This window comes from Pteropus medius, unplaced genomic scaffold, assembly GCF_902729225.1.
Source record: "Pteropus medius unplaced genomic scaffold, Ma_sr-lr_union100, whole genome shotgun sequence".
In the NCBI taxonomy this organism is placed as follows: Eukaryota; Metazoa; Chordata; class Mammalia; order Chiroptera; family Pteropodidae; genus Pteropus; species Pteropus medius.
In genome coordinates, this window is record NW_024345601.1 from 4,040,144 (window position 1) to 4,052,504 (window position 12,361).

The following is a 12,361-nucleotide window of genomic DNA, read 5'->3' on the forward strand; positions in this document are numbered from 1 at the left end:
TATATAGAATTACTATACGATGCAGCAATTACACTCCTGAGCATAAAATCAAAAGAACTGGAAACAGGAGTTCAAACAAAAACTCGGACACGTATTTCATAGCAGCCCTATTCGCAACAGCCAAAAGTCGAAAACAACCCAAATGTTCTTCAATGGATGAATGGATAAATAAAATGTGGTATATTCTGGCGATAGAATACTATTCATAAAAAGGAATGAAGTACTGATATATACTATAACATGGATGAACCTTAAACACAGTATGCTAAGTGAAATAAGCCCAACACAAAAGGGTACATATTGTATGATTTCAGTTACATGAACTATCCAGAATAGGCAAATCTATAGAGACCAAGAGCAGATTTGTGGTTGCCAGGGTCTGGGGGGAAAAGGGAATGAAGAGTGACTAGTAAATGAGTACAGCATTTCCTTTTAGGACGTTGAAAATGTTTTGGAACTAGATAGTGGTGAGGGTTAGACAACATTGTGACATACTAATGTCACCGAATTCTACACTTTAAAATGGTTAATTTCATGTTATGTGTATTTTAACAAAATAAAAAATAAATTAGTTTTTGAAGGAAGAACAAATAAATGCTGAAAATGAAAAATAAATGACTGACTTAAAACTCAAATGACAAGCTAAACTCTAGACTTGACTTAGTCAAAGAAAGAATTAGTAAACTGGAGGATTCACTCAAGACACTGCAAAGAGAGAGAAAGCAATTACGATGCTATACCACTTATACTATTCATTTGCTTAATAAATTCTTTGAAGAAAATTAAGGCGGCCAACTAATTTATCAATATTTCTGCATTTGTAGACCTGAAACAATAAGGTTTTGAACTCTTCTATTTCCCCTGCTAAAAGATTCAGATTTTTCATCCTGAGTCATTTCATGTCCTTGAATTGTGAAAACAGTGAAAGGAGTTTCTTTCCACCTATGCCTGTATCTTCTTTTTTAAAAATTGCCTTTATTTGTTAAAATTGAATTGTCATAATAGACTCTGATGGGCAAGAAGAAAGAGGTGACCTTGCAATTAATGATCAGAAGTATGAAAGGAGCTCAGGATAAAAGAGACGAAGGAGAATAAGGACAACAGGTAAAAGTCCAGAGAGGAAGAGGATGGATGAGAGAGCAAAGCCACCAAAATGAGCCTGTACTCATCTTCATGAAACTAGACGCATTCATCACACAAAATAACTGAGCATCTATAATGCGATATGTAATATACTCTGCCACTTCCTTGGGGTACTGAACCACCACGGCACCGATGCTATTTTTAAGATGACCACAGACACCTATTTAGGTGAGGAAAGGAGAACTGGTAAAATTAAGTTGTTGTTCACCTCGAATAATCAATGAATAGGCAATTCAAGGAAATCATGAAAAACTAGGATTGAAAAACAAAACTGTATAGAGGTTGCCATTTGGGCAAAGGGAAGGTAAGTTGTAGTCACAGAGATGACACAGTGTAGGTGTAAGACAAAAAGAGATATGCAGACATAAAAAAGGAAGTTGCAAATTACTGAAGAGAATAAAAGAAAAGGAAGAACAGAAAATATAAACTGATCTGGCCAAGATCAGGCACATAGCTGCATCACACTTCTGCACAACAGCATCGGCCTGCACCGCAGTCTGCGGGCCTTGCCTTTTATCGATGACGCAGACACGACCCCACGTTGTGATTTCCTAAACACACACTAACAATAATGCTTCCAGCATCACGGCCCTTTCCAAAGCACGTAAAACAGGCTCCCACTGAAAGCTCACTCATGCTGCTAAAATGCTTTAAGTAGTGAAAAGAGTAGAAAATTAAACAAACCCATACAAATTAAACTAACCATGAAGCAAAAACTGGATGTGGTCTTCCTCCTCCTGACACCTTCTCTTTGCATTGTGAACCTGTAGGAAATCTGGACATAATGGACGCCCCGCGGAGTGAATAGGGCCGAGGCAATCACAAAGCTGCTGCACTCCTTAAATGTCTTTCCACATTTCTTCAGTTCTTTGCCACCCACGACAGAACAGACCCCACAGAGCATACACAGGTAGCTCTTTTTAATACTGTGGCAGCTTCTGATTTGCTGAACAAAGCCGACAGGTGAACGCTTCCTGGGCCAATTACAAATGGCTCAGAGTTGGAACAAGAAGCTTGAGAGCAGAGATCTTTCTTTTCAACTATTTCATTTTGGTATAACATTTTTTCCTAACCATAAAAGCAATGCATGTTCAACACTCAACTTTGCGAGTGTTTAATGTCTCTCACCGAACAGTACTTTCAGAGTTCTTCTGAAGGATGGAGATTCTTAGAGGCCTGCAGAGGACCACATCTGAACCCAGTTTCCTGGGGGTCAAGTAAAGCACCTTTAACCTCTGGCTCATTCTGCAATAGAGAGGAAAAATTGATGAATTTGTATACTAGATTTTTTCCCCCTAAAGCCATTATTTGAAGAAGAGCCAGAGAATGAGAATAATCCATTGAGAGCACCAGAGTTATGAGCTGGGGGAAAATTAAAGATGGTCACAAACCTTTTGACTTTCTTTCATAGCAAAGTGGATCTACATGCCTCACCTTGAATCTGGGTGGGCTGTGGGATTGCTCAGACCAATAGCTTATGGTAGAAGAGATGCTGCACCACTCTCCAGACTCAGCCTCAGGGGCTGGCACTTCCATTTCCTGTCTCTTGGAACACCTGTTTTTGAATGCTCACTCTGGGAGAAGCCAGCCATGATGTTAGAAATCCAACTACTGTGACACCTCTAGGCTGTGAGAAGCCCAAGCAATGTGGGGAGGCTCTGGAGGATAAATGAGGTGAAGAGAAGGAGCAAGATGCACAGAGGACATCCTAAAAGCAGATCCCCTAGCCCAGCCAACACAACACAGCCCTTCCTAGATTACTGACTCACAAAACTGTGAGGAAGACACAACAGTTATTTTTAAGCCCCTGAGTTCTGGGGTGTATGTCAAGTAGCAATAGGTAACTGGAACATAAGGCAAAGGAGGCAAATTCACACAAAAAAGAGATGCCCCAACAAAGCCAAAGGGTCGGACTAGAGTGGGGAAAGGTATAAGAGCAGATGCAAAGGCCAGATGCAAAGGTAGGAGGTTCCCAACAGACTGCATCCAAACAGGCCAAGGATGCTGAGGTTTCTGGTCATGGGGGTGTGGTGGGCCAGCTTGGTTTAAAGTACTGAGTCAGGGCCAGTTGGGGCGGAACAGGCCCTAGTGTCACTTGCCTCTCTCTCCCAGCTGCTGAGAATAGATACAAGTCTAAGTAACAACCTCATTAATTACATACACATCTATGATGATTCCCTCCCCATCCCTGTGCCCAGGAAGGCAGAATACCCAGGACTGCCTATTCTCTTTGCCCACACCCCTTCTTTTTATCCCCCTCCCAGAGGCCTACTAATAAAGCAAGCCAAGGTCACCTAGTGGTACTTTCAGGTAGCCCTTCTAGCATGCATTTTTCCCTTCCTCCTCTCCAACAGCCCCAGATTTCCACTGTGGCTCCAGGTGGTCCCCAAAAGGCTGACTCCACACTCCATGAAATGCATGGTCTAAGATGAACCAATCCCACCTTGATTCAAGGGTAAACATGTAACCCAAGCTAGTCCAATCGAAGTGACATTCAGAACTTCTGCTTGGAACACATTGACAAAGGCTCATTCTCTTTCTTGGGACGGTGAGTTGTGAAGACAGCAACCATCATTGCCATTTTGAAGGCAATCAGCCTGAGGACAAGCAGGACTCAGAGAATCCCAGAGAAAAAGTCACAGCAGTGATGACAGAGGGAATCTCTAGCTCTAGCTGAACCTGAACTCGCCATACCTCTGATGTTTCAATTATAAAGCAATAAACCTTCTATTGTTTAAGACAATTGAATGGGGCTATCTGTTTCTTGTATCCAGAAGCATTCTACCCATTGCAGAAGCTTCAGCTACTTTTTCAGTAATCAGCTAGGAACCTCCTCACTTCTGGTCCATCCCAATTCTGACCCCTTAACTCTGTGGCCCAGTGCAGTCCCCACAATCACTCTATAGACTCTCACATAGACACAATGTTCCCCACTTCGATGCTCTAAGCTCCATCAGGGACCAGCTCACGCACACCCCTGAACTGTTCTGCTCCTGACCGCCTCAGTGCGCTAGGTGAGTGCCCTCTTCCTCCTGAAAAGTCTGAGATCACTCCCTTCAAGCTATGTGCTGATCTTAAGTAACTTTCCTAATGTTCCTTTTTTAACTCATTTTCACCTGCATGAAAACGCTGGTGGATGAGCACTCAAGGGAATCTATCTCTGTGCTTTATCCTTCAGGGTGTTGACTGACTACCCTGAAAATCCCAGCTCTACCCTTCATCAAAAAATATGCAGCAAATTACAGAAACAGAAAACAGAGCAGTGGTTCCCAGGGGCAGGAGATGGGGGAACGACACGACTACAGAGGGCAGCATAGAGGCATATGGGGGATGTAGAGACTGTTCTGTGTCTTGATTGTGGTAGTGGTTGCAGAACGAAAGGCATTTGTCTAGTAGCACCAGTGTCCATTTAACCAGGGGTGAGCATACAGGCCCAAGTACATACAAGAAGATTAACAGTCCTCCACGTGGGTATTAGTGTGATGAATCAAGAAGGCCCAGCACATGACCCAAACACAGGACAGAAATGAGCCCAATCATATCAGCCACCACTACCTTAGGACCTACCCATTACTCACCCACACACACTCCCTCAAAACATACATCACACTGGTAATTACAGAAAGTTCTGGCCCAATGCTCATTCTAAAATGAGAATTCACTCATACATAACAGGAAGATAAGGGAGTGCATGCTTACCACAGAGGCTGCATGGGTTCAGAAGTGGGTTTTCTTAGGCAAGGACAGTCGGAACAACAGAAGTAAAAAGACCATCTTCAGCAGAAAAAGAAAAAGGCCTCAGCACTGGCAGCAGAAGCCCTTTGACTGTATTTTATGAAAGTGGAAAACAAGTGCCCGCTCCCTTCTGGCCCAGTCACGGGTCTCTAGTGGTTTGCCTGTGAGCCCTCATAGTTTTAGCACAGTGTGAGGTTCTGTGGGAACACGTTTCTTGCTAGCAAAAACAACCGTGCTTGTTCGCTCACTCTTCCCCACTAGACTATGAGCTCCTTTACAGCAGGGACAGCACCTGTCCTGCTCAGCACTGTATACTCAGAACCTAGTACAAGAGCTGGCAGATAAACAGTATCTTATTGATAGAGAAGACACAAAAATATGACTTTAGTAGAACCAATAAAATCTACCCCAGCAGAAACAGGACTAAAATTCTAGATTAACAGCATTGTTCCGAGATGAAGGTTACCTGTCCTCAGGCTATACTGCTCCCCTCTCGCTAGACTTACTTGAAGTCCAATAATCCCTCTACTGATTTCCCTGATCATGGCAGAGAAGGTAGGAAAGTCCCAATAGACATCTGAATTCAGAAGGATAATGAAAGGCCAACGAGTCAAGGTTGTGAATTTTACAGTGAAGCGAAGATGTCAATGAAGCTCAGGTCTCAAAGATGGCTGCTGGTTCCATTCCAGGCTCTGCCACTTATATGCTAAGTGACCTTCCACAGGATTCCTTTCTGTACCTCAGTTTCCTGATTTGCAGAATGGAGGTAATCCTAGTGCCCACCTGAAGGGTTGCTGTGAGGATCTAATTAGATAAAGAATAAAGAGTTTTTACTCTTGCACAAGGCCTTGCACATAATAAGCACCCAACAGATGTATTTTGGCATGCTTTACAATAATAATAAGTGTGGGAGGACCAAACTATAACTAGCTGGCTCTCTGGGGTTCCCATTCCACACAGAACCAAGGGAAACAGCTTGAGGTCACATTAGCAGGCCGGAAACCAAGATCAGGAGACTTTGCTATCCAACACATCAGCCATGGCTGGTTCTGTGCAGAAGAGCAGCAGCTGGCCCAGGAAATGTCTGAAAGCACATGGGTAATGTTTGGGACAATGAAGAAATAGAGAGAAGGAATAAATGGGACAACAATTTTCCTTCTATTCAATGTTTAATAGCAAGTAAGAGGAAAAAATTAAATATAAATTTAAGATAAAGTTTTAGTCATTAAAGAGGAAGGAAGTAAAAATAAATGTTAAATCTAATTAAACCAAGAGCCAAGACATGGAAGCAACCTAAATGTCTATCAATGGATGAATGAATAAAGAAGATGCAGTATGTACCTACAATAAAATACTACTTATCCACAAAAAAAGGAGATCCTTCCATCTGCATCAACATTGATGGACCTTGAGAGCTTTATGCTAAGTGAAATAAGTCAAACAAACACAAATACTATAGGATCTGACTTACATATGGAATCTAAAAAAACCAAACTCATACATACAAAGAATAGACCGGTGGTTACCAAAGGCGGCGGGGTGGAGGGTGGGTAAAATGGGTGAAGGTAATCAAAGGTATAAACTTCTAGTTATAAAATAAGTCCTGAGGGTGTAAGGTACAGCATAGTGACTATTGTTAACTATAGGACACTGTATCACAGCTGTCCCCAACCTTTTTGGCACAAGGGACTGGTGCTCCTATGAGAATCTAATGCCTGATGATATGAGGTGGAGCTGAGGTGGAGCTGAGATGGGGAGCAGCTGCAAATACAGATGAAGCTTCGCTCACTAGCTAGCTGCTAACCTCCTACTGTGCAGCCTGGTTCCTAACAGGACACAGATTCAGGTCCGCAGCCCAGGAGTTGGCGAACCCTGCTGTATCATATATTTGAAAGTTGCTAGGAGAGTAATTCTTAAAAGTTCTCATCACAAGAAAAAAATTTTAACTATATGAGGTGATGGATGTCAACTGAACTTACTGGGGTAATCATTTCACAATATATGCATATATCAAATCATTATGTTGTAAAACTAAAACTAATAGGGTGTTAGACGTCATTTATAACTCAAGAAAACTAAAGAAAAAAAACTTATTTTTTTCAAAAATCAAATTAAACCACTTTAAGTGTTAAGGTTGCTGACGTGGTCCTGAAAATCCTAAAATAAAAAAAGGTATTTAGCAGTTTGTGTTCCAACCTCCCTTCAGCTAAGAGAGGGCTTTCCATATTGGAGATGGAAGTCAAAAATCTCAAAACTAACTAAAAGACAGCAAGCATGTAGAAAACATACTCTGCATTTTGTTCCACTGAAGACCATAAAAGAGGTAAAAGGCCAAAAGAGTAAGTAATGCACTGCTGCTACCACTGCAGTGCTTCTGAAAGCCCAAAGGAATTGGAAATAAATTTAACTTCAGACTCTTTACATAATTCAAGGAGATTTTTTTTCACCAAAATGATCAGATGTATCACATTCCATGAGCTTAAATTTTGATCCATTATAAAATTACATTGTCTATAAGTACATTGCTTCGGGCACTTCAAATAATTATCTGGATAAAATGCGTATCATTTCAAAAGTAAAAGGTGTTTTAAGGAGCACAAAGCACCTAATAATACACACCACACTCCACTTTAAGGACTTAGATAAATGCTCTTTTGTTTCACTGGAGTATTCTTTAATAACTATCATTGTTCTCCCATTTAGAGAGCCTTCACATATGCTTTTATCATATTCCTTGTGCTTACCCTTTCAAGGGACTTCAGTGCATTCTAAAATACATCTGAAATTACCCAGAAATGGGAGAATTCTATAAACATCAAGCAGAGAAGACAATGCTGGTGGCATTTACTCCTTGGCTCAGCTAAGAAAAAGAATTATTCAGAGGATTTGCCTTAACTACTATATTTGGGGAGAAACATGTTTGCAGCAAAGCCATGTGGACATGGAATAGGAAAAATAATACTGGAGACAGCCATGACCAGCGTTGTAAACAGAGTTCTAACCCTGAATATTTCCAAAAGAGGCAAACATATTCTGCTCTACCAGGACCCAAGTAAAGAGTAAGATTTGATTTAAGGCAGGAGTGTCCTGATCACATATAATCCATTTATCCCAATGGCAAATGGACATGTTACATAAGAGAATTAAAATAAAAGGAAATGCCCAAAGAGGAGGAATATCACTCTTCCAAACATGAGCTAATCTGAAGAACTAACAATCCTCAATGTGGAGATTTGCTACAGAGCTTCAAAATCAAGCAAAAACTTGTATTTCGGTTGAAAGTTGGTCCAATAAATAAGAGAGCTAGGTTTGTTTAATCCACAGAAAGTTAAAGGAAATAACTACAGTTAACTACTAACAACTATGAGATGTCTACAAAACGGTATGATGGCAATAAAAAAGACATTCTACTTAGACATTCTACATTGAAGCGCATTACCAAAGGAGGCTAAATACTCTTTTCTAATAACTGAAAAAAAAAGCAAAACATGATAATATTAAGTGCATTTTAATTCCAGAAACATGAAACGGATTAGAAATGAATGCCCCTCCCTTAAAAAGATTCATAATTTCAGATTCATAATTCTCCCACAAACCAGGACCACTATTTCAAGACATTTTCTAGGCTAAATCCTGGTTAGTCAAATTAGGATGGCATTCTTGACAATAATCACGTATGCAAAGACCTAAACCTACACTGTCCAATACGATAGCTATTAGCCACTTACAACTACTGGGCACCTAAAATGTGGCTGGTCCAAATTGAGATGTGCTCTAAGTATAAACTACACACAAGATTCAGAAGAATTAAGTACAAAAAAAGAATATAAATTATCTCATTAATAACTTTTTATATTACATGGTAAAATCATAATATTTTGGATATATTGGGCTACATAAAATACGGTTTTAAAATTAATTTCACTTTTTTCTTTTTACTTTTTTTAATATGGCTACTAGAAATTTAAAGTGACATGTGGCTCACATTTGTGGCTTGTGTTGTATTCTGTCTGATGGAGTAAGCAAACAAAATAAAATACCACTATATCAAACATACTTCTGGGTTACTAAACATTTTCAAATGTGACTAGAAGAATGAAGAAGGGCAAACGGTATCTGGGGCATTCAGAGGACATGTACGGCAATAACAGTTGCAGCAGCCACTGCGTTGTTTTAAGTAAGTAATAAGCATAAACAACAAACTTTCTGGAAAAGGAGAGGTTGAGATTGCAGATTCTCTTCTCCCCCTACCCAAAGTGTCCCAGAGACTCTCCTGCCTACCTTTGATGAACTCTGGCCTGTATGTCTTGCGCAGCTGCTCCAGGAAGCTGTTGTAGAAGCTCTCTGCCTGCTCCGTAGGCATTGCCAGGTGGAAGTCAGGCTTGTTGCCCTTAAGGACACACTGGAGCGTGAACTGGCTGACACACAGCACTTCATACTGTTTGTCCATCACACTCTTCGACCAGTGTTTCCCACTCTCATCCTCAAACACACGTAAGTTTAAAATCTTTCGGACCCTAAGGAGAAAAATAGCAGTAAAATCCACCTGCAGGGTCGCATCACAAGTCACCCAACACACTCCATACCCCCAAAATGTCACCAGCATTCTGCCAAATAAGAATATATGCTGATTCCATCACTTACAGGAAGTGTAACTTTAGGCAAGTTACTTTTCCACTCTAAGCCTCAGTTTCCTCATCTGTAATAATATGTAATCATGGTCTACCTCATAGGGTTGTTTGGGAATTTTTTTTTTTTTTTTTGCCAGTCCCTCCAATTCACAACAGCTGCCAGTGGGAAGTGGAGCCAAGATGACAACCACCCATTATCTGCTCCTTCAAGTTGGGGAACAAATCAAAACATGGGCCCAATTCTAATTTTTTATAGAAGAATTCAATCTTTGCACTGGGAAAAATAGTACCCCATTTTACACTCTTTCTTGGACCTACTCAAAATGAACAATTCGGCCAATACTCTGGAGAAAACTTAAGGTTATTGAAAATATGTCAAAATATCTGAGGAAAGACAGCTTAACAACTATGTATATATATAATGTGTATGTGTACGTGTGTATACAATGGGATATAATCACCACATATCACATTCAAATAGCACTGACTTATAAATCCACATCTTACATGTGCTCCAGTTCCTTTTGTGTATCTTCCAGAGAAATACCAAGCAATACACAGATGCCCCGTCCAATGGCATTTATCTGCTCTCCTCCAACTAGAAAGTAAACAAAAGGGAAAAAGACTCATAAATAAATAGGTGCCATGAAGCACTTTTAAATAACCATAGGAATGTTTAAACATCACACATACTTCTCATTATGTCTTTGGTAAAGTCAGTAGGTATTCAAAAATGAAAGGAGTTACATTAATGCAGTAAGATGATCATAATTTATGTCCATTCTGTTTTTATGCCTGGAATTAATGAGTTGTGAAGTGAACTATAAGCAGGATTTTAGGGCCACATTTTCATCTGTGTGACCTTGGGTAAGACACCTGAAACTTTCTGATGGATTTTGCCAATCTCTAAAAACAGAAAAGTTTTCCTGACCAGAGAATCCAGCTCGGCTATATTAATTCTCAACAGATGCCAGCTTTTTTTGGAATCAGCAAATCTGGTAACACAATACACAGCACAAAATGAAAAACATTTATGTCAGAAAAATTTAGAAATTATTTTTCTACTTACTGCAGAAAAGGTAATTATGGTTTAAAAGTTAAGCTTCAAGTCAGCAAACTTCTATTATTTCCTAGTTTAGTACTAAAGTTGTAGTCTAAGCCAATGATTTCCAAATCTTTTTGAATCATGCACCTCATCCATAAAAAAAAAAAAATCACTTAGCATATATTCCTGCTCCAGACATTTGTATATGTATTTGTAGTCAAATGTACACTCTCCTACCATTAGACAGTCTCTCAGTGTTGGCACAGTATTTAAGCCAAGATGCATCATTACAATGGTGAATTAAAGTCTATACTTCAAATGTTGATCTTCAAAATTTTCAACTTTTGGCCAACTTGTTGCCAAATCTCATTAGATTGTTGATCTTCTGCTACTTTATGATGTACTAACCAATCAGGAGAGGGTTAACTCTGCCATTTTCTTGTTGTTTACTTCTGCAGGATAATAATATCTATAAATATACTTGACAAAGAATCATAGACTTTACTGTGTCACAGTATCCTGCAAGCTAAGGAAAGAATAAGAAACTCCCTTCTTTCAGGTATCTGATGAGGGACCACCTGACATTCAGACCCCAGGGGAGCACCAGCATCAACTCATTCCTGAAATATTAGTAAAGCTTAATTTCTCGAATTTTTACGCTAAAAAAGCAAATATTTTAATATTTTCTTCTGTGCTACTTTTCTTATAATCGACTGAGTGATTTACTGTCCTTTGAGCCACTGACTCAAAAGCTGAAACAGAAAAAAATCCATCCTGACATAAGCAGTAAATAATCGGGGTTGTATACTTGTTTGCATGCTTTAGAAAAAGTGTTTGGCTTTATTTGTTTTTTAAATAAATCAATATTATTTTCTTATAACATCAATATATTTTCTAAATTTTCCCCAAAGTATGTTTTAAATGCTTAAAAAACAATGATTATTGAGTTATATCCACCATTAAAGTAATTATGCATTATAGAAAATTTGGAAAATATAAATAACAGGAAGGAAAAAAGAACACTCAAAGACAAACACTTTAATATTTTAATTATTTCTTTTGATATTTTCTCTTCATAGATTTTTACTTCATGTTTTCAACTGTAATAATATTATCAATTTTTGTGTCTCATCTTTTCTCTAACATCACAAAAGGGTTCTTCCATGTGATAAGCTTTTCCCAAACATCTTTTAATAGTTGCATCCCATCCAGTGGACTAACCATCTCATTTGGCTAGATATATGACTTGTTTCATAAGTCTCACTTCAATAAATAACACTGTGATGAAAATCTTTGTACACTAAAGCTTTTTTTTAACAGGCTTCTTAGAGTAGTTTTCAGTTAACAGCAAAATTGAGCAGAAGGTACTGAGATTTCCCTTATATTCTTGTCCCCACATATGCAGTCTCTCCATCATCGACATCCCCACCACAACTCATTTCCTTAGCTTGCATCACCATGTTCCAAGAGATGAACCTACAATGACACCTCATAATCATCCAGAGTCCACAGTTACATTGTGGTTCACTCCTGGTGTTGTACATATATGGGTTTGGGCAAATATATAATGACATGTATCTACCATTATAGTATGTCATACAGAGTCCTTTCACTGCCCTAAAAATCCTCTGTGTTCCACTTATTCATGCCTCTAAAGTATTTTCTATAATTAGGATTATCTTCTTAGAGTTGATTCTCAAAAGTAGAATCATTATTTGAAGTGATTCGAATCACTATTTGAAGAGTGTTAACATTTTTATAATGTATTATTATCTTAATAAGAAACAAATTATGCCCCAAAGCTTAT

At 39.1% G+C, this 12,361-nt stretch overlaps 1 protein-coding gene across 3 annotated transcripts in view; it reads right to left on the minus strand.

The window, feature by feature from the left end:
* DTD1 (D-aminoacyl-tRNA deacylase 1) overlaps positions 1-12,361 on the minus strand; it is a 144,228-nt gene that overhangs the window by 127,151 nt on the left and 4,716 nt on the right. For all 3 annotated transcript variants that reach the window (XM_039874400.1, XM_039874399.1, XM_039874398.1), the window contains exons 2-3: positions 10,017-10,107; positions 9,160-9,395 (exon numbers count right to left, since the gene is read on the minus strand). In XM_039874400.1, coding sequence (XP_039730334.1) covers positions 9,160-9,395; positions 10,017-10,107 — 327 coding nt within the window. The remainder of the gene's footprint in view (positions 1-9,159; positions 9,396-10,016; positions 10,108-12,361) is intronic.